The sequence below is a fragment of the Calidris pugnax genome, unplaced genomic scaffold (genome assembly GCF_001431845.1).
Source record: "Calidris pugnax isolate Ruff unplaced genomic scaffold, ASM143184v1 scaffold13, whole genome shotgun sequence".
NCBI lineage: Eukaryota > Metazoa > Chordata > Aves > Charadriiformes > Scolopacidae > Calidris > Calidris pugnax.
The window spans coordinates 14,071,455-14,095,167 of record NW_015090810.1 but is presented as its reverse complement, the minus strand read 5'-3'; the positions used below and the strand labels follow the sequence as shown (position 1 = coordinate 14,095,167).

The window sequence follows — 23,713 nt, the reverse complement described above, 5'->3', positions numbered from 1 at the left end:
AGGGAAAAACTAATCCTATTATAGGATTTTTAAAACTTAGGAGGTATACTAAGAGCAAGTATGGCTGTAAGAATCCACCCAACCTGGAAAAGACTAGTACTTGTGCTTAACTACTGTGATTAGAATAATTAATTTAAGCTTACACTTAACACTTGGGGGAATGGTGTCACACTCTTTAATTTAGAAAGGGAGGGAGACAAAAAGACTGAATAAAGCCTGGTGAAGAACAATATGGCAAAAAGTTTTATTTTGGGTAAATGATTTGTAAAAGAAAAATGTGGTTTTAGTTTTGATAAAGCCTGACCAATGAGAATCTTTTTCAAGTTACTGTGGAGTGGCCTTCATGCTGTAAATAATCCTCTTGGCCAAGTCCCAGTACTGTGCAGATGAGAAAAGGATGCAGGAAATTCTGTTGTTTACACATGTGTCTGTAACACTGAGAAGCAAGAGGAGTGTAGCAAACCCAGAGGGTAAGGAGTCTTAAGCTTGTGGGCTTACTGTTTAATTTTAGTATTTCTCTTCAGGGACAAAATATGGGTTACCATCCTGTTGATGGTGAGGAGGAGAACAATCTGAAATACTCGATAAAAGAACTGAAGATCAGGAAACAAATAGTAATTGAAGTAGATTGCTTAGTTGAAATCTGGCTGGATTTTTCTCTTCTGTCCTTTTCACTACTATTAGGTAGTATCAATTCTAACATTTCATTAAACATAGATTGTTTTTCAGATGTAGTGGAATCCTTACTTACCATAACCAGGTAAGTTTTAAAAAATTTTAAAAATGGCAGTTTGTTAAATGGTTCCTTCTTATTTTTGACTTAGAAATTAGTATTAGTGCAGAAAGTTCAAGGATTATACTGTTTCAGTACTGAAAACCTTTTTAAAATCACTACGTGAAATGTTTCTGTGATAGGATAAACTGATAGACCTTTGGTAACTTTTAATTGTTATTGGAATTATGAACCAAAGTGCCATGGGAATCATGTTATGAGTTTGCAGCAGTCCATATTGCATTTTTTTTTTGCTAGAAGATGGTGTTTTTATTTTTATAAATTCTACTAATTAGTTGTATAATCCTAACTTTCTTCAGAAAGTATTTGATAAGAAAAAAAGGGTATTCTTAACTATATGATAATATTCTAATGAAATATAATTATTGATGCTATAATTTGTTGATTGCTGAACAACAATACTTAATTTGTCATTATTTGAAAGGCAAATATCCTGAGACTGTATGGATGATCCATTGCCATTGAGAACCAAGGGTCAAATTTCAAAAGCAATGTTGATGAATTTAACAAGTATATATAACAAATTGGCCTCCTACTGACTATCCAGGTAGCTGCATTTTGTCTCTCTTACTTATCACTGGCTCTTAAAACCATTTTTTGAAGCAGACTCTGGTATAAATAACCCAGTTGCAAGAAGCCTAGCTTTTCTTTTAGATTACCTATGTTAGAATATTTACATTTTTTTGAGTTTCTGAATGCAATTCCTTGCATAATATAAAAGGATTTTCATAGTGTATTAGGTATCATTAATGGAACTAGTCATATCTCTGTCATGAAACCTCCCAGAGTTTTACACAAAAAACTTAGTGAGAAACATGAAATAAGGTATCTGTCATTTTTATGTATTTGCGTGTATCCAGTTTTGAATTGAGACCACTCTTTCACCTTATTAATGTTAACTTTAGGTAGATCTGAGAAATAAATCATTAGAAAATTAATACTCCAGAGCAACTGGTAATGAACTAATTCAAAACACTGTTATTGCCTTCAGCACCAAGAGGGGTAGATCTTGGGACTGTTTAAAGTGTACAAATTTGATGTTCTACTAGTTGACTCTTCTGTGGGTTGAAGAGACTAACAAGTGTTACCCACAATAATAATTGCATATTGATAACCATTATTCTGTTAGAATCTGCTAAATATAACAAACAGAAAAATAAAATGTTATGTTCCAAATAACTTTTCATAAAGCATTCAGAATCAAATATCATGTCAACTACTGCTTTAATTAAACAAGTTTTATTTTACCCTTTTCTTCTGAAGTAAAATTGGCAAGAACATATGGACATTTAGAGCAATATTATATCAGGAAAAACTACTAGTGCAAATTTTAATTCAAGTAGCTATATTTGTGTATCCTGTAAAATATTCTTACAGTGAAGCATATACTATTTATTTAAATACTGCTTTCTACTTTTTTTTGCCTTTTTTTCTTTACCAAATACTTATACCAATTGCTAATAAATGCAGAAGTCACTACAGTAGTCCAGCTTAATTACGTGTAGCCAGAATTCCAAGGGAAAATCAATTCTAGCATTAACATTCAGGCAACATTAATTGGATCTGTAAACAGCCATATGTAGCATATTCTTTGAAGTGTATAGTGTAGCTTTTCATTGTTGGGTTTGATTTCATGCACTTCAACAACTGCAAACAACACCCTGAACACTCCATCATCAAGAAAAGGAACATGGGGCATTGTGCTGCATACAAGATTTCCAGGTTACTTAGTAGGCGTGTCCTGCTGTCCATCACTAAAAGTTTCATCTAGGTATTTAAAAAAAAAAAGAGGGGAAAAAGTTGGGGGGGAAGTTGAGGTCACACAAGTATGAGCTTTTCTGTTCCAAGGATCCCTGTTGTGCTATGCAAAGTACTTCAGAGAGTCACATGGAATTTGGCTTTCTGGAGAAGGTAGGAAACAGTTCCTTCTACACCAGTAAGTCATTTATATACATGTAAAAGTGCTGTTACTAATGTCATTATTGATACTTGAATTGAGAAGACTGTGGATCTGGTTATGGTGCACTGTGAAGTCCATAAAGGTGATCTATATTATAAGTAGTTGCCAGTGGGTCTAATGTCAATTGGCTTTCTATGATGGAGGTATCCCAAGCAAACTGCAGTTGGAAACAGCAGGTTGAAGGGAAGTCCCATGGAAAACAGATAAGTACTTTTATTTGCATTTATATTAAACTATATTTTAGCAAAATAGAGAAAAGAGAATGTCACCAAACTTGAAAGTAACATTGAAACTCCTCATTTAAGTTGGTGTGTTTTGTTTTCCTAGCACTGATTGATTCATAACTCTTATTCCTATAAATATTGTGTCCATGCTCTTTAATGGTTTTCTATTCTTTAGCCTCCTTGTTCTTACTCTTCACTTCTTTCTCAGCTTTAACCCTTATATTCTATTTAACTCAGTGAGTTGTTAAGGTAACTGAAAACTGAACATTAATCTTACAATTTTATAAGTGCTGCTTTAATGTCAAAGATTTTTCTCTGTTCTCAAAACAGGATGCGCTTACAGCAGTTACAATTATATCTAGTAAGCTTCTATATACCTAACAGAATAGGCAAATTAGCTTCTAAACAGCACTTTTATTGTTGTTAATAGTTCATTCCATTTGTAGGGACCCTTACTGGGCTTTTATTTTCCACATTGTTAGAAACCGCTTTGTTTTTTTTTTTGGTTTGTTTCCCCCCCCCCAGGATCGTACAACAGAGATTTACTTCTTGGTTAACTGACGTCACATAAAGATGTATCAATATATAGAAACTACATTATCTTGGTATTAATTTCCTGTGAAGGCTGCTAGAAACCATATTCCAGATTCTGTGGAAAAACAGGCCTCAAAGCAAAAGACACTCTTGCTCCTGTTCAATATGACAAAATATGAAATGCCAAATACATTCTTACTTAACGTCAATGACATTACTGGAGGAATACCAGGGAGAAAGTGCCATGATTGTTATTGTTCTGATTATTATTTTTTTTAAATGTAGTTTCAGTTGGAAGTTTTTCCATAGCATATGTAGGTATACATGTTGGCAAGAGGATGCCAACTTCCCTTCTGTCTGAAGGACAGTATTCAAAGGAAAGTATGCAGAAGGAGCCAGGCTGAGTAACTATTACTTATACAATTAATTTCTTATCTTTTGGTGGGACTAGTCATTGGCCTACGGTGGGCAATGAGAGAATAAATAGAGGTAATAAATAGAGGTGCTTTTTCATGACCTCTAGGGCACCATACTATTTTATGTGACCACTCTAGTAACTGTAGAACCATGGCTTATGTGACAACATGAATTATTTCTTAAGCACATTTCTCTCAAAGAAGACTTAGTGGAGTTGGAGTCATCACAGGGTGCTATCTTACAGCATTAAATCCCACAAAGAACCCTTTGAACTGTTGAAAGATGGTGTGGTGGTAACATGGTGTTAAAATACTGCAGTGGTTAAATATAATTAAGAATAATTACATCTAAATGTCCAAGAAGTTGCCTTTTTAAAAAAATATTCTTTAAAGACTTAATTATAGAAGAAATGGTTTCTAAAACTATTCTGATAAAACTGAGCACATCTCTGCACAACTGAATTGTTAATTCTGATAAAACCATACCAAAGTAGTTAAACAAGCCAAAGCGATAGGCTGTGACCCAGAGAAAACAAAATGCTCATGAGCAGTCTTACTTGTCTGCTTATGTGAGTGGGAAAAATCACTTGTTTCCAGACTGACTCTGGGTAGTGCTTTGAAGAAAAAAATTTTTGTGTCCTAATAAGTTTTGGAATATCTGTGATTAATTTTCCCTACTCCCAGTGTTATGAAATTGCTTTTGAAAGTAGGTCATGTTTTGAATAGGAAAAGATCATAAATTATTTGAACTCTAACAAGACAATTCTTAATCTCTTATATCATAAAGCATGTGATTTTAAGATATTGTCAAGAATTTCTTAAAAAGGAATAATTTCTCAGAATATAAGCAGGGATTAAAAAGTTAACTTCTTAAGGATATGCCTTTACATCTTCACATATTCAAAACAAAAGAACCCCACTCATCAGTGTTGCTTTGTTAGTAAGCAAAGAAAGTCTGTAAAGGAATGTTAAGCTATACAGTTACTTTCCAACTGAGTAATGTACAAGAAGTTGTTAGAAATGTGGTATAAACTCTAGAAAATAAGAATTTTGTTTAAGTAATGAAGCTTCTCTGTACCTTTAAGTGACCTTTACTGTTTGGATGGACAGGTTTTAGCATCATCTGACCCAATTCTTGTTCAGTAAAGTGCTCTCCAGGATGGTTAAAGAAGTCTCTGTTCAGTTGCCTTTTTCAGCTTCATTTTCAAACTGAAAGGAGCCCAGCTGACCTGTTCAATAGCCCAACTTGAAAAATGGGGGGAAGAAAAAGCCCAAGACCCACAGATCTTCGAAGTCCTCAGTGCCATTTGGGAGTAGCTGAGTATCTTAAATTTTGGCTATACCAAATAAGAATTTACCAAGGTTCTCCCAGGGAGATTAATTTGGCTTTTAAAATAAATAAATAAAACATTAAATAGCGGAATGCTAATTTTAGTAATGGTTGGGAAAGGAACCTAACCATTGACAACCTGACATGATACAATGGTGTTTGGGCTGAACAGTGTACTGTAAGCTTATTTAAAGCTTACTTGCAAATATTTAGGTTTCAAATATCTTAAATTGATTAACAAACACCCTGGACGAAAATCACAGAATCATGGAACTGTCAGAGTTGGAAGGGACCTCTAGAGATCATCTAGTCCAACCCCCCTGCTAAAGCAGGGTTGCCCAGAGCACATTACTCAGGACTGCATCAAGGCGGGTCTTGAAAATCTCCAGAGAAGGGGACTCCACAACCTCCCTGGGCAGCCTGTTCTAGTGCTCTGTCAACCTCACTGTAAAGAAGTTTTTCCTTGTATTTGAATGGAACTTCCCACGTTCTAGCTTGTGCCCGTTGCTCCTCATCCTATTGCTGGAAACCACTGAAAAGAGTCTGGCTCCATCATCCTTCAACCCACCCTTTAGGAACTTGTAAACATAGATGAGGTCTCCCCTCAGTCTTCTCTTCTCAAGGCTAAAGAGCCCCAGCTCTTTGAGCCTTTTCTCATAAGGGAGGTGCTCCAATCCCTTAATCATCTTTGTTGCCCTACGTTGGACTCTCTCCAGTAGTTCCCTGTCTCTCTTGAACTGGGGAGCTCAGAACTGGACACAGTATTCCAGTTGTGGCCTCACCAGTGCAGAGTAGAGGGGGAGAAGGACCTCCCTTGACCTGCTGGCCACACTCTTCCCTATGCAGTCCAGGATTCCATTGGCCCTCTTGGTGACAAGAGCACATTGCTGGCTCAGGGAAAGTTTGATATCCACCAGGACTCCCAGATACTTCTCCTCAGTAGTGCTTTCCAGAAGATCCACCCCTAACCTATATTGGTGCCTGGGGTTCTTCCTCCTCACGTGCAGGACCCTACATTTGTCCTTGTTGAACCTCATTAGGTTCTTCTCTGCCCAGTTCTCCAGCCTGTCCACGTCACACTGGATGGCAGCACAGCCCTCTGGAGTGTCAGCCAGCCCTCCCAGTTTGGTATCATCAGCGAACTTGCTGAGGATACACTCTGTCCTCTAATCCAGATCACTGATGAATATGTTGAACAGGACTGGACCCAGTATTGACCCCTGGGGGACGCCGCTGGTTACAGACCTCCAACTTGACCCTGCTCCATTAATGACAACCCTCTGAGTTCTGTCCCACAGCCAGGACTCAATCCACCTCATCTAGCCCACACTTTCTTAATTTTCTAATGAGGGTGTTGTAGGAGACGGTGTCAAAAGCCTTGCTGAAGTCAAGGTAGATGACATCTGCCGTGCTCCCCTCATCCAGCCATCTAGTTATAACATCACAGAAGGCTATCAGATTGGTCAAGCATGATTTACCCTTGGTAAATCTGTGTTGCCCACGTCCAATAACTTCTTGATCATCGATGGAGATGACATCCAGAACAAGTTGTTCCATTATTTTCCCAGGAACCGAGGTGAGACTAATTGGCCTGTAGTTCCCTGGGTTCTCCTTCTTGCCCTTTTTGTAGACAGAAGTGATATTTGCCTTCCTCCAGTCCTCAGGCACTCCTGTTCTCCAAGACCTCTCAAAAATGATGGAGAGAAATGAACAGCTGGATGAAATGTTTTTAGCTTTCTCTTCTTCTTTGACTTTAACTTACAACCGGCTTTAATGCTTGCAAATTTTAAAAACTTCTGAAGCCCATTATCAACAGCATGCTCAAAGGTATAGCCAACCTTGTGGATGATGTACGTCTTGGATATTATTCCGTACATTCTGGAGTCTTCATTCTTTCTGGAAATTTCAGAGGGAATCCATGAAAGATACTCTTCTGTATCATGTCAAAAGGCTGGCTGTCAGTGTAAGCAAGATAGTGCATGTGTGTACTGGCTGAGCTGCGTATTCCTGTGATAACACACTGACAACTCTTATTGTGTGAAGTCTTTTGAGATTCTCTGTTGTTGACTGACAACTGGTTCTGTTGCAACCAAGCTGAGCAGTGTAAGAAGTCACCTGCTTAGCCTACTCGTCTCCAAAAAAAGGGCTGTGACACCTTTAGCACTGCTGTTCATTTCAACGTGGGGTAAAAAATGTTTGTCATATGAAACACTCACTGAAACTAACTTACTCTGCTATCTGTGGAAACAAAGGACAAAGACTTAGGCACTTGGTTATTCTTTATCTGAGCTGTGGAACTGCTGAGAGAAAATCAGAAATTATTTTAATGTGATTAAGAGCAAATATTTTGTCTGAAGGACAAGATGCCTAGGAATTGTTATAAATCACACAGTGTTCATTTGTATCTTTAGCCATAACAATTAAAACGACGGTGTTTCAGTATACTACATTATTAACTAATATGAACCCTATTCTTCTGAAGCAATTACCTGTTTCAAGTTTGAAAACAGACTATTATTGTTCTAAAAATCTTTTTTTGCTATTCAGGAGATGTCAATTAGACCAGACCTTTAACTGACATGAATTTATTTGTATGAATTAACATTGGCTCAGTTTCAATACTCTATGAATTTGGTGTGAATTGAAGTTATTATTCAGATTACTGCTCAGAGCTTGTCTTTCCTAGCAATCATAAAGATCATCATTCAGACAATAAAGGTATTCCATGGTAGGTTACCAACCTCCACACAGAATCAATGAGATTAGAATAGAGCTCAGGTGAGTCAGATACTTAGTCCAAAAGTTTACCCTAGGATTTGTAAACCTGTTTGTAAGTTTGTTATCCTGAAAAGATCCTAAACTTTGACAAGTCATACTTGTCCTAATTACCTAGGAAGTTGATTTTGCCTCTCTTTTTTTTTTTTTTTTTTTTTGGTGTCCTATTATTTTTTGTTAGGATAAGCAGCCTCAAAAGGGAGCCAGCCAAGCAAACTGTTGTGTCTCAAGACACAGCTAGCTAGTTGAATTGAGTTAAGCTTGTCTTGGCATCTGCTAAATACTTCTGTTTGAGATTGTCTGGGAAAGTTACTCATTTCACACATTCTCCCTTTCCCCTCTGTGTGATCTGATTATACAACGTATTTTTTCAAGCATAGTGGATGGGAAATGAGTACTAATTCTACAGACTCAAATGTATAAAAATTATGGTTGATACATTATGAAGATTTGTAATCAAACAAAGCATTCTTGGGGAAACAAAGTTACTGCAAATTATGTTTAAAGCAGTACTTCAGAGTTCCTTTTGGTCTTATGGGTAGTAAATGGCAAGATCGGTATGTACAAATATTTATGTTACCCGTATTTAACCCTAAGGATTTAAATATGACTTCAAAGACATGTAAAGAAACATGTAAAAGATATTGAATTGATATGTAATGAGTTGTGCTAACCAGCAGACCTAAATCATGAGTGTGTAGATGCATATTGGTATATAACCAGTACATATATAGACACACACACTGCGTCTCATCTTGAAGAAATAGTATCCAAACTGCTTATAGTTTTTTGGCTGCCACTTTCAATAGAGGAAAAAGAGTAGAATTTTAGTCCTTAAAGTTATTGTAATCTGTGACTATCTTCCAAGTTGTCTTTTTTATGAATGAGTATGTGTACAGTATGTATATAATCTGTATAATATAATATGAAATATATTCATATGGTTAAAAATTAAGTGAAACAGTGAACAGGATTTTACTTTAAAATGAATATTTAGATAAGGATAAAATGGGAAAAGAAGAAGCAGCACGTAGGACCACAGAGAAGTGGATCGAGTTCTCTTTTGGTGCATCCTTTTACAAAGAGAATTACAGCATTTCATTTTGAGCAAGAACCTCTAAGGCCACTGTTGGCAACAATAATATGAGACATGCTGTGAAAAAATTCTTGCCCTTAGTTACTGCTTTTAATTGTTGAAACCTAATGCCTCGCTGCAACTTAAAAAAAAAAAATAAATCTCTTTACCTAGGTTTTTTGGGGTTTGTTTTTTTTTTTATTCTATGGAAAGAAAAAAAATCTCCGTTCTTAAAAGCTTTTGGCCATGTGGCCAAATTCTCTTATTGGCATAGAAAGTTTCGTTTCCACTATATTTTGCAGAAGCAATTCACACACTGAGAGGAACATATAATACCTCATGGTTGCAGAAATTACAGTAAAGGTAATAGTTTCAATAAAAGCATCAGTCCAGAATTTTGTGGAACTTTATGGAGAATTAAATATTTCCTGCAAGTCGCTAATTGTTGATGTTATGGTTATATCTTTTCTGGATTGTTTCCACCTGTGGTTAGAATTGACCTGCAGCCTGGGAAGCATCTGGGAATGCTTGATTATCTTGTTCAGCACTTTCTTCACACACAGTGCTCTGCATATTCACAGTTTCTGTTGGCAGAACTGGTTTATGGGGCTAAAGCCAAGATTTATATACATTTTTCCTCCTCCTTTTTCCTCGTGCCTTACAGTTGTGCCTTTCCACATTGATATATTGGGGCCCACCCCATATTAGAAACAAGACTATTAGTTTCTTTCAACTTCAATTAGCTTAGAAACTGATGAAGAGGGACAGAAGAAAATTGCATGGCTTCATATCTCTATAAGAAGCCAAGTGCATCCCTGAGAATAATAATTATTAGGCATGTATCATAGATCCTTTCTCAGAAAGGAAGAGAAATAACTAAAGATGAAAAAAACATAATCTTTCATAGGGATTTCTCTTGCAGATATGAACAAACCATCTGGCTACCCCTCAACTTCAAGAAAAAGTAAGTTAAGTGAAATATAATGCAACAGTCCTTATTTTCAGAGTAGATCCATATTGTAGTACTTTTTTTGATTTAATTTTTCTTAAAATGTAACTCATATTTAAATAATTAAATTTCTGGTTTTGCATCTATCCAGTGTCTGGCTTGCTAGTTTCTGTTTTGTTCCAAAATAGCCAAATATTAAATCATTCCAAACTTCAAATGCTTAAACTCATTGACAGATTCAAGCTTTATCTGTTGTGTGAGGAATAGATGTTCTTTTGAGTGTTTCTTTCTTTCTGCAAAGTTATTTAAGAACAAGCCTTTACTTTGTATATCAGCGTTTCTACTTCTCTATCGCCTGGAAACAAGAAGCAGAGATTTGCAATAATAGGAATCGGAAAGTTACCGACTTGAATTTTTTGTTGTCAATATGCAATCAAGTTTCATATCACAAGATATTTGAAAACTGCACTTCTTTCTAGAATATATGCATTTGATGCATGGATGAGGGTGTGTAGACCCTGGTATAAATGTAATCCTATAAAATGACCAAATGCTTAGCAAATTGGAAATCTTGAAGAGCGGATTGTGGCAGTATTAAATATGTCAGCATTAAATGTATGTTTTGTGGGGTTTTATTTGTTTGTTTTTATTTTATTTTTTTGCTTGCAATGGAAGACAGAAAATTTAGAGGAAACACATTAGTGCCCTTAAAAGATATGATAAATTGGCAGGTTTTTTGAAGTGGATAGCGTGGGTTTACCATTCCGTCATTATATTGAAAGTGGATTAAATGGGAATGTAGTTAAGATGAGAAAATATTTTCCATATGTCACTGAATTCTTAAGGAGACACAATATGTTTACTTCTTCCTTTAACTGAGGGAAATTTGATGTTAATATGTACAACAGAATATCAAGATTTTGTTATTTAGAAGTATCTAAATAACAGATCATTACTTATAATAGACAACATTGAAAACATTTTTTTTTTTTTCACGTAATGTGCTGATGTTTTTTAAAAGTTCAAGAATCAGGTTGGTGAGAACGAAGTTCTAGAGCATAAGTCTGTTAGGAAAAAGCCCTGTGGGTGAACAGGATTGTGGAAGAAGCAGAGACCAGAAGAAGAAACAGAAGAAGCAGGAACGCTGTCAGGGGAAGGCCCATGATCAAGTCCTAACGACCCATAACCAGCCCCTAACGACCCTACTGATGGAGGGCAATTCCGCCCGCCTGGCAGTTGGGGGTTGCAGGGGCGTGTGGGTTGGGAAAGAAGATCCATTAGTACTATATAAGCTGCCTGGTGGTTGTAATTAACGCTTCTGGCTGCATCACTGACCGGGGTCCGTGCCTTCATACGCTACAAAAGGCGCCCAACGCGGGGCATTAACCAGGAGCCTAAAGCCATCCGGAGCGGTAGCGCAGCCCGATGGAACCAGGGATTGTCTCCAGGACTGACCTCACCGCCGGCATCTCCTGCTGCAGGACAGAGGTGAGCCATCGGGAAGTGCTACATGTGTGTGTAGAAGTACTACAGGGTGTTTTAAAAACTCAGAATCGATCTGTACCTGCCCTGTCTGTAATAACTTTCTTAGACTGGGTACGAGAGGATGTCTCGGCCTTGCCCAAGCCCGGCACCTTTGACCGGGGTGTGTGGGACAGGACAGGGCCTGGGCTTTGGGACGCGGCCACGGGCACAGCTCCAGCAGCCGCCGACCATGTGCCCGTGTGGGGTCAGGGGGCAGGAGCCTCGGCACAGATTAAAAAAGAGGCCAAACCCGATCCCCCTGAACCCCCAGAGCGCTCCTCTGCTCTACCGCTGCCACCTCCCTGTAACGCTGCGGCGCAAAAATCCGCCCCCGGGGCGGCCCGTCCTTTTGCCCCTGGTCCTGTGACCCTGGAAAAGGAGCCGGATCTGGACCCCCTGAGGAGGAACCGAGGGGGCGGTTGGGGGCGTTGCGCCGACTCAGACGGTGTGTGATGGTGCTCGGGAACGATGGAGAAAAGAAGCTGTAGCCCAGGGAGATACAGAATTCCTACAGCCTTTCCCTGGGACTTCCCGAAGGGGGCCAGGAGCCCTGCTGGGAATCTGTGCCTTGTGATCCGGTAAAAGAATTGAGGAAATCGGTAAAGGACTGTGGTCTTTAATGGGCATATACCTTTAGCTTATCGGTGACCGTTGGTGACGGATACGTTATGGCTCCTCACGGTTGGAAACTGCTGTTGGTGTGATGTTGCCGGCTGTGCCATGTGCTGTGTCGGTGACCGGTACCGTGATCTCCGACTGCTAAAGCCCCGGGGAACTTACCGGGCAATGGAAATCCTCTGGGTGTGAATGAGCTCCTCGGGGAGGGGCCTGGGGCTGCTCCCGACGCGCGAGCCCAGATGGACAGACGGGGTTTGGGGCAATAAAAGCCATTGTGCTGCGCGGGGAGACGGGGCCTGATCCAGCCGCTCCAGAAGCTGCCTTGGCTGCTGGCACACAAGCGCCTGGAGAACCCCATAGAAAGTTCCTTGGTCGGCTCCAAAATGCAGTAGAGAGACAAGTAGATGACCGTGCAGCTCGTGATACTCCCCTGAAACAATTAGCGTTCGAAAATGCTAATGCTGACGGCCCGTAAAGTGTTGCTCAAAGGGTGCCAAGAGACCAGCACGGCCACTCATGGAGTGAGCCTCTTGGCTGATGCATTGTCAGCGCAGGTCGCTGTGGGGGCTGCTCAAAAGCACCAACTGCTGCATTTGCATGACTTAGTACAAGAAGGACTGGCCGCTGGCCCCATTGTACAAAGACCAAGACCTGCAGACAGTCATCTGCCAAGTCTGCCTTGCTGTCCTAGGAGCAGCCTTGCAGATACCTGAGGGAAAGGTCCAATGTGAACCCCCCTGGAAATACCTAGGATTGAAAATTACAACTCGCACCATCCAGCCACAAGCACTGATTCTTTATGTGTTACAGGAATTGTTCAGTGTATAGAAGGCGCTTTCCTAAAGGAAGTCAACAACCCAGTGTTATTCGGACAACTTAAAATTTATGGCATTGTGTTTCCTATTGTAAATTACCCTATTATATCACACATATACAGTCACACACCTCTCTGCCAGCACCCCTAGTCGAGGGCAACCGTGCTGCCGACAAAGCCACAGTCCCCCTCGCCACACCTCAACTATTTCAACAAGCACATCTCTCACATAACTTCTTTCACCAAAACAGGAAGGCACAACAAAAGCACTTTCAGCTAACCACTGACCAAGCACCTAATGTTATCTGGACACGCCCTGAATGCCAATCTATAGCCCCGTGGCCACAATTGGGAGTTAACCCACGTGGCACCTCACCACTGCAAATTTGGCAAAAGGATGCTACACAGTTTGGAGAATCTGGCCACCTAAAGTGTGTACAGGTCACTGTTGATACTTTGTACGCTACAAAACCCCCAACAATAAATCAAGGTATGCCTATATTCTTCCTATTTAAAGTTATTTACATTATAAATTTAATTGATTTTTAAAAAGAAATTAGTTTGAAAAGTTGAAGCAGTTAAAAATGTGGGTATACTCTATGGTTCTTGACAATAATGCAGAATTGCTGCTTCTAAGGCAGTTCAGCATTATCACAAAATAAGCTTATTTCTTATGTCATTTTTCTACTTACATGTTGTTTAGTGAACCATTTGATAAAAGTTATGTATTCAGAGATACAAAATTTGTGATCTTGATTTCTTCTTGTTTCCTGGTTGTTATGGCGATGTTGTTGAAACTGGGAGAAGGCGGCAAGCACAGCTCCTCAGAAATCACACTGCTCAGAGATTCATGGAACAGCTAAGATTAGAGGGCGCCTTTAGAGATCATCTAATCCAGTCCCCCTGCTTAGAGCAAATGAGTCAGGAATCAGCATGCTGGAGGGAAGGGATGCCATCCAGAGGGACCTGGACAGGCTTGAGAGGTGGGCCCATGCAAACCTCATGAAGTTCAACCAAGCAAAGTGCAAGATCCTGCATGTGGGTTGGACAATCCCAAGCACAAATCCAGGCTTTATGAAGAATGGCTGGAGAGCAGCCCTGAGGAGAAGGACCTGGGAGGGCTCATGGATGAGAAGTTCAACATGAGCCAGCAATGTGCTCTTGCAGCCCAGAAAGCCAACAGGATCCTGAGTCACATCAAAAGAAGCATGTCCAGCAGGTTGAGGGAGGTGATTGTACCCCTCTACTCTGCTCTTGTGAGACCCCACCTGGCGTACTGTGTCCAGCTTTGGAGTCAACATAGGAAGGTCATGGACATGTTGGAATGCGTCCAGAGGAGGGGCACAAACATGGTCAGAGGGATGGAGCACCTGTCCTTTGAAGACAGGCTGAGAGTTGTTCAGACTGGAGAAGAGAAGGCTCCAGGGAGACCTCATAGCAACCTTCCAGTACCTAAAGGAGGTATTCAAGAGAGATGGGGAAGGGACCCTTTATCAGGCAGTATGGCACTAGGAGGAAGAGTAATGGTTTTAAGCTGAAAGAGGGTAGATCTAGATTAGATACTAGAAACAAATTCTTTACTGTGAGGGTGGTGAGACACTGGAACAGGTTCCCCAGAGAAGCTGTGGATGCCCCATCCGTGGAAGTGTTCAAGGCCAGGCTGGATGGGGCTTTGAGCAACCTGCTCTAGTGGGAGGAGTCTCGGCCTGTGGCAGGGGGATTGTAACTTGATGATCTTTAAGATTCCTTCCAACTCTAACCATTCTGTGATTTCATAATTGCATAAAAATTAATAAGATAGTATATACATAATAAAAAATATATTTGTTTTGATATTAAAAGGAATGTAGTTGGAAAACTGTAAACAGCTAAAAAAAAAATAAATCACATAACTCCTAACTGGAAATGAATAATTTGCATTGTTTGTCTCTTCAGGACAATTTTTGGCTGACTTTTAGTTATGATACATGCAAGAAATATAATGTTTGGAAACAACATAAACAGCTTAAAATATACAATACGGCTTACTATTGTTATGGTGTATAGCTGTGGCAAAAATAAACGTAATTATCTTTGTCTGTGCACTGAAAAATCTTGAAATCACCATCTTTTAATTTTCAGTTCTAAAATAACGGTTTTCTTAACTTGCTAAAATAGACCATGATCAGACCCAGACTGTGAAAGTTAGATAATCTGCATATGTTTTCATGGTCTGTTTGGATTTATCAAATCCACAGGGTACTCTGTAAATTATATTTTATTTAATGAGCTTGGAAGTTTTGTCTATAGCATTTCTATAAGTTAGTGGTTTCTGGAGAAACCCCTAAGCAGTTGTTTTGCAAAGATGCAGGAGATGGTGGCTGCAGGTGATACCAGCACTTAGCTCTTCCTGTCTACTGAGTTCTCTGTATGTGTTGCTGTCACTATAATCTAATAGTACTGCTCCCAGCATACATCAGGCTTTAGCATGAGTTGTGTGTTCATTATTATCATATTTTTACTTCTCTTCCCTACAAGCATTTTCCAGGTCTTTCTGGTTAGTTTAGCTTCACTTTGTCCTAATGCTGACAACTTATTTGCAAGGGTTTCAGTATAAAATTAATTCCATTCTTATACCAATTTCACCCAATAGAGTGACCAAGCCACCAAGGGTTAATACAGTTTCCTTTGCCCATGACAATAATAGCCTGTAATAATAAGTGAAGAGCTCTTGTTTTTCTTCCTGGTGTTTATGATCCTTAGGTAAATAAGCAAAATTGCAATATAATGTAATATGGTTTAGACCTGTATTCCTTGCAGTGTTTGACAAATATCTGCATCTTTTTTTTTCTCTGAGAACCATCAGGTCTTCCCTCTCTCTGTTTCTCTCATACTATCCCCACCCCACTCACTTAATACAATGAACGTTGCTTACTATATTTTGTGCATATTTATTTTAGATTATTCATCTAAGAAAAACTAAGAGAGATTCTGTATTATTTTTTATCCTTGAATAGTTAAGGGTGGAACTGTCAGAAGGTTTCACTGGTCAGAAAATTCTCACTTTCAACCACTTTCCTAACTTTATCTTACCTTTCCATCTAGTTATCTCTTATTAAGTAATTATGCTCACTGAACTCCATATGCTGTGCTACCTAGTCTGCTGTCTGCTGCTGCAAACTCAAGCTTGCAAATTGAAAACCAGCTGCAGACAATACATATCTTTTCCTTCAGTTTCCAGACTTGTGAAATTTCTGATGTTTAGAGGTCTGTGTCTGTAACAATATTAACACTTAGCTTTCTTCTCTTAGTTACCTTTAACATACGTGTTATAAATTATTCTTGTTCCCCTTGGAACAGATTGGCAATACTACATAGATGAGCATTTTCAAAGTTCAATGTAGATATGTGATATTTTACTGTGAATTACTTTTCTATGTGGTGGTCATATACTATAGATGAGAACATTTTTTAAAAGTATCACTGAAACGACAGGGATCATTAAAGATTCAGCACCAACTAATTAAGTATTGAAACAGTCTTTGGTTAAACTTTTTTTTTTAAATTATCATTTTTTCATCAGTGAAGTATTTTTGTGGAAATGAAAGATCAGATTGATGAGAAGTGTAAAAAGATAAATTATCATCCCTCTGGAATTGTGAGGTGGGAAAGCAACTCTGAGGCATTGGGTTTCATCTGGGTTGAACTGTTGAATGAGTAATAGCAGATATAAAATGAAAAGGAACTCAGCAATATTTACTTGCAAAATCATATCATCATGAGTTAAGCTATACAGTACAGTAGAATAGTGCTACCCTTTCTAGAATAATATAAGAATATATTTCTTGGACATGTTCTGGAATGTAGACAGCAAAATAAAGGCCCCTATGTAAAGGTTTGATTTTTCTCATGAAAGAAAGGAAATTCAAAGGTCAGTGGGGTGTTCGGGTTTTTTCATTTTGTTTTGTTGATTTTTAAAATTTTCTTAGGTAGGCAAATTTTAAGATAAGTCTTGCCTAGTATGAAGTTCCATAGTTTGGGAAAGAAATGAATCTGTGATTGTGATTCTAGACAAATATTTTCCTCTTACTAGACTTTTAAAATAAATATTGATTCAATTTAATTTTGTCTTGAAGGAAGAAAGATTTTGCCTGGTTTCTCTAGACTCAAAAATTTTTGAGAGCACTATGATTATTTAATGACACTTCCTTTGCTTACAATACCTAATCAAGTAGTGGTTATGTCTGTTTATGCTGTACTCGAAAAGTATTACATGAAATATATTTTAATAGCTATTTCTTGTTAGTAAAGCACATTTCTAAAACATCAACAGTATTACTAGGATTGTCTCATTACTATAGGTGAAATACTATAGGTGAAATAAACTACTGTTTGAGATTATTCATATCATTTCATTGAGGGAAGCTAAATTATTGTCTGTCGTTGTCTTTTTTAGGAGTGAACTTAGATTATCAATCAAAACATGAATTTAGACTCTGTTCAAAAACTAATGGAAGAGTCACAGGCTTTTGGGACCCAACCAAGACAACCTTATAAATTTCCTGGAGGTTGCAAACCAGGTGACGATCTGTGCAATTCAAATCTCCCATCTCAAAGTTTCACCCCATGTTCATCTCATTATCCACATATGTCTACAAATTGCAGCAGTGATTGGGAAATTCTGGAAGCAGTAAGAATTCGGGAACTGGAAGAAGCCAAAGCCAGAGCTGCCCAAATGGAGAAGACCATGCGCTGGTGGTCAGACTGTACCGCTAACTGGAGAGAGAAATGGAGCAAAGTTAGAGCAGAAAGAAATAAAGCCCGAGAGGAAGCAAGACAGTTGAGAATAAAATTAGACAGTGTTGTAAAGGAACTGAGTATGCTTAAAAAAATAAATCAAGGTTTAGTAAGTGAGAAGGAAAACTCAGAAAATATAACTGCTTGGAAAACAGAATTATCTTGCTCAGAAATATCCTGTATTAGAAGAGACCTAAGCCAGTTAACATTTCTGGAAGGAGAACCTGTGAAAGAACTTTTAAGAACCAACAAGATTCCTGGGGCAGAAGACACAAAAAAGGTAAAAAATGGGAACTTTTTAATTCATGAAGAAGGGGGAGATTATGGATACATATCTAGAAATGGGATTTTTTCAAGGGTCTTGACCAAAATACTATCTGATCCATTTTTTCCCCCGTCTAATTAATATTCCTAATATAAATACAGAAAACAATTCATATCCTTCAAATATACCCTTCAACTATGGCTAAACGTTTAAGTAACTATGTTACTTAACAATCAACCTATGAGTTGATATCCATACAACTCAGAGCATTGTTCTGACTCTGTCTCATGTTTTAAAGTAACAGATTACCTCTGTTATTGGAATTCTCCATGTTTTAGCCTGAAAAATAAATGTAGGATCCTGGCTTCTAAAATAAAATCATTTATTTCTTCCTCAACAAAACTTCTGAAATGTGGGAAGAGGTGAGGCAAATTCTTCTATAATGTTGCAAGATTTTTTTCAGTAAGGAGAACAATTAAGTCCCTATGCAGAATTAATGAATCAAGTATGGTCATGGTTTAATACAGCTCCCTGTTCTATACAAAAGAACCAGTTATGTTAACAGAAATGGAACTATTTGTTCATGTTTTACCTGTTTTAATTTTGTGCCTTAGCATGTATTTTATAGCCTTCATAGACAACACCGTATAAAAACTATACTTACTATTTGTCTGATAGATTGTTGTAGATGTAGGATGGTTTTTTTTCCTACATTGTAGGATGAAGAAATTTTTTACTTAAATTGAATGAAAATTGTCAGAATCTTAGCCCTGAATGCATTATGTTCAGAATTTTCACTCACTCTGTAATGCACATAAATGACAGCATATTACTGTGAATTTTGCAAAAAAACCCACCATAGTGAATAAACTTGGCCAAAAAATGCATGCCTTTCATATTTTTTGGCAAACAAATGGGCCATTGGAAGGAAAAGGTACAAAATAAATTTTGACTGTTTCTCCTTAGTGTAAAATAATGCCCTGCCTGAAAACTGAAACTTTATATGTGAGTGGAAAACAGTCTTATCTTTTCAGCAGCTTCTAGTATTTTCTGATGTAGATTTCAGATGTTCTTCTGAAAACCCAAAAGAACAGAGTGGTATAATGGGACTTGGTTATTGGCTAAAATGAGACTAGCTTTCAAAGACAACTCCTCAGTAGTGGTAAAACAAAAATACATTTCTAAGGGAAACTACTGTTTATAAGAGATATTCAGTCTTCCTAATAAGTATGTATTTTATATTTTAATTATTTTTTTCTAATTGTTTATGTATTGTATACAAAACATGTGTCTTCAACATAGATATTTTGGTTTCTGAATGGAATCCAAATTGGTATGTTATGCAGGTAACTTTGGGCCTTGTACAATACTTGTACAAGTCTATCACCTGCTTCAACATGATTTAGATTAGAAGTTTAAGAGTTCTTAATGTAGAGTTTCTCAATATGTTATTTGTATGCATAAATTGCATTCCTGGTTTTATTAATTCTAGGATTCTGTCTCCACCATAGTTATAGTCAACTAATGATAACTGGGATCTATTTCTTAAGTAAAAATCCATTTGAAATATTTTGGATATGAAGCTTGTCATAACAGAAAGCGTGAGATATGTTAATAAAATGACAGTGATTAGACTACAATGATGTTTTTTGCACATTCTTTCCATATACAGTGAAACTGTACAAGATGTTACTTATTCTCTTTTTCTCCTATGTGACTTACATGTCTAGAAGAGCCTTGGGAGGTCCTGCAGAAGTTGTTAGACTTTTTGCTTCATTTATATCTTTCTCAGATGTCATATTTTTGTTTTCTCAGGATGTAGAGGCAATCAAAGACCAAAACAAACAAAATAAAAATATCACTCCAAAGGCTCCTGATTCCTTTCCCAGTGCAGTTCCCAGTGTCTATTTGGAGGAACCTAAAAAAAGCTTGGACAATGCAGCTAAGACAACAGAAAATGATTTAATACGTGCTTCTGTCTTGCATTTGCATTTGGCTGAGATGCAGAAAATCTTAGAGAAGGAAAGAGAGTAAGTGTGAAATATATCTAACTTGGGGAAATCCCTATTAAAAATATAGGGGTTTAAGATATTTCATAAAATAGATATGGGTCTATTTGCATTTATAGCTCATATGATCTTATTTCAAATTTTTATTAATTGCTATTTACAAGGCTTTGATAAGAATTTAGAAAGAAAATTCCGTATAAGGATTTTATTTTATTTTTTGCTTAATGGTACTGAAAATCAATGTTTTTATGATCTGTAATCATTTCACAATAGTGTGTTTATTGTTTTCCTTAGTTTGTGATTTAAATAGGAAGTGCTCCATACAAAACTGTGAGGAAAGTACAGTTAATTTAAAAAAATTATACCTACTAGGAATTTAGTATGAATGCAGTGGTATCTAATGTATGTTTTACTTGGGTATCGGAATGCTGTGTGCAATATTAAATTTTTATACGTTCTACCAGCAGACTTTTAATTAAAAGTATATGCATACAGCTGAAAAATGCTGTTAATCTCAACCTCTTCACCTGTACTAAGGTCTATGTCAAAAGCAGATCACAGAGAAAGAATAACACACGTATTCTATGCTTACTGTATCATATCAGATTTGCCTCGCATAAATAGTAAATATGCATTTTGGTGGCCTAAAGGAATTCATATGTTGATTACACACTATATGCTAGCATGTGAGTCTCTGTGCTGGTAGAAATTCCTTGCTGTTTTGTGTAGATTATCAGTATCGAGCAAGATTGAATCACGCCGAAAAGGCTTTCCAAGGAAATACGCAGTATATAATGTATGATGGAAGTAGTAAGAGGCTGCAGGCACTATTGACTGTAACGCCAAAATCAGCTGAAGTTAATTAGATAATGGAAAGGAAGAAAATAGCCCCTCTATTGTGAATATGTTCAATGGTTTCAGTTCAGACAATCTGTAATGGCAAGCTCTGATAAAGAATTTCTATCCTGAAAGTTTTTTCACAATTTTCCTGTAGATAGTACAAGTCAGAGTAAAAACACATTAAAAATTTTTAATATTTAAAATCCTTAAATTTCCTAACTAGCATTTACTGTGTTCTGTTATGTGAACTAGATTGCTGTGGAAAACATAAAATAATTCTTTATTTGAATCATATTGCAACAGATGACCAGAAGTCTGTTCTATCCCATTAAAAAAGATATAAGTTTTTGCAAAAGCAAAAATCTCAGAATGCCCAAATTTTCCAGCTTTTCATGGTATTTCTGAGTTAAAAGATTAATGCCTCACATATCCATTTTCTTGTGATCGAAATATTTAGGGACCTAGATACTCAATTTATCAAGAGGAATCACAGTATACGCACATGTATATGTAAAACTTTCCTTTTAGAAAGGGGATAACTCTTCAACTCTTTATTTTTTAATGACTTCTTAGGCCAAATTTTAGTAAATAATTCTACCTCCTGGTTTTGGTATTTTGTTCACATGTGTCTCTACACAGTTTGTAGCTATACTTCAGAGAGACAGATTTTGCCATTTATCCCTAGATATAGACTGATTATGGGATACGGTAATAAATTTACTGGCACATGGTAAGAATTAGGGCATGTCTACCTCGTGCAATGTATGGCAGTGCCAATCTCAGGCAGCAAATACTCACAGAACAGTGGTTGCCACATAAGAGCGGGTACTGGTATAACAACTTCCTCTCTAGCTTGCTTTGGGCAACATTTCCCATGTGCAGAGATGTTATGTAAGCAGAATATATGCAACTTAAAAGTATGAAACAATTATTTTTGGCAATGCACACCATACATAGCTAGGAGTAATGTTAGTAAGATAAGCATTATCATAGTCACCGGTCTCTGAGACACCCTCTGAGTCTTTGTAGGACAGGCTATCGTTTGCCAGCTCAGAATGGATTGGTCTGAACTGCTTACTGGAATGGGCTTATTTTGCTGAGTCTCCATCTTCAGATTCCTAGTTTTTCCTCTTAAGGTTTTATACTTGTTCATGTCAGTATTTTTGCTCCTGGATCCTGGAGCTGCAAATAAATACTATCTCCACAATCTCATCCCTGTTTGCATTTTTACTTTTCTTATCTTTCATGGCTCTAGCTTAAGTACTTTCTCACAGCTTCTTCCTCACAACTTAGCAATTTTCTCAGTAGAATTGAGCCAAGGATGCACAGCTGTGCTGCGTCAAAAGCAAGCTTGGATCACAGACAGCTTGAACCCCTAGGCCAAAGGTTACCTTGGCAGTCAGTATGATCTTACTCATTCAGCACAGGACTTCTCAGCAATTTTCTGGTTTACACGCAGTACTCCAGAATTGTGGCCACATTCTTTCCAGAATTAAGTTAGCTTATGCAGATCCAGTGTTTGGACTTGCCCTAGTTACCTTACTTAGCTCTCCATATGCTGTTTTGCTTCTTCACCCAGACAGGAATAATGCTTCTTGCATTCTGTTTAGAGCTACCTTCGGTAATATCAATACACCCTTACGCCATGGATCTGCCTTTGCAAAATATAAAACTGAAGGATCTCTAAAAAAAAAAAAGGAGAGCTCAAAGTTTATTTTTTGACTTTCAAACAACTGCAGGGTTGTTTTTACAATGTAAAATTACACTCCAAAACCCTCTACTAGGCACTACTGCTTATATCAAACAGGCATTTGAGGTCCCATTGACATCAATGGAAATTAAAGACTTTATGAGTTGTTCAGCACTTGAAAGAATCATTTGTCTAAAATAGCTACCTTTAGTCATCTTTTGGATCAGCGTTCTCATCTTACTTTCTTCTGGTTTCAAAATCTGTATTTGTTCTACTTATTGCAAACTTAAAAGTGTTTTGTTGGTTGAAAACCAGAAGCCCACCAAGTACACTGGTAGTTGATAATATCACAGAGGAATTGCTTAGGGCTGAATGGGCAGACTGAGACAACAGACACAGGAGGCTCCATCTGAGCATCAAGAAACACATTTTTTCTGTGAGGGTGACCAAACACTGGCACAGATTGCCCAGAGAAGTTACTGAGTCTGCATCCTTGGTGACATTCAAAAGCCATCTGGACACAGTCCTGAGAGACCAGCTGTAGGTGACCCTGCTCAAGTAGAGGGGCTGGACCAGACAACTACCAGTGGTCCCTTCCAACTTCAACCATTCTGTGCAATTCTGTGATTTAATTAGATAATAAGAAGTTAAAATAGGTGGTTATAAGAGCTGTTGAAATGCTCTGATCTTGACCTTTGGTTTAAGTAGCAATAAGCTGCTTTGTTCATCTCTACATTATTTTCTTCCACTGTTTGTTTTCTTTGTTTAAATAGTAAACTATATGTAGTCAGGATCATTTGTTTCATTTGGTAGCATCAGAGGGACCTGATCTCACTTAAGAGGTACTGTAACACAAAATCAAAATGGTATCTTCTGAGTAAGAACTGCATTTTCTTTTTACTTTTCAGATTAGACCATTTGTAAGGACTTTCAATGCATTCAGTGCTGTCAGGAGACTGTTATTCAAAGTATTAAACTGTCATCTTTCATGCTTTGAATTTCTACTGTATTAAGTATCCCTCAGTAATATTTTCAGTTCCCCAATGAAGTCATGATACTATTTCACTGAGACATCCCATTGCTTTAGAAAAAACAACTATTCAAGTTGAAATGCATATTTT

At 37.7% G+C, this 23,713-nt stretch overlaps 1 protein-coding gene across 1 annotated transcript in view; it reads left to right on the top strand.

The window, feature by feature from the left end:
• The first annotated feature begins 409 nt into the window (after positions 1-409).
• Positions 410-23,713, top strand: part of CCDC102B (coiled-coil domain containing 102B) — a 145,367-nt gene continuing 122,063 nt past the window's right edge. Inside the window, exons 1-3 of the mRNA XM_014938472.1 lie at positions 410-470; positions 17,448-18,068; positions 19,869-20,083. Of these exons, the coding sequence (XP_014793958.1) occupies positions 17,475-18,068; positions 19,869-20,083 (809 nt within the window). The 5' untranslated portion in view covers positions 410-470; positions 17,448-17,474. The remainder of the gene's footprint in view (positions 471-17,447; positions 18,069-19,868; positions 20,084-23,713) is intronic.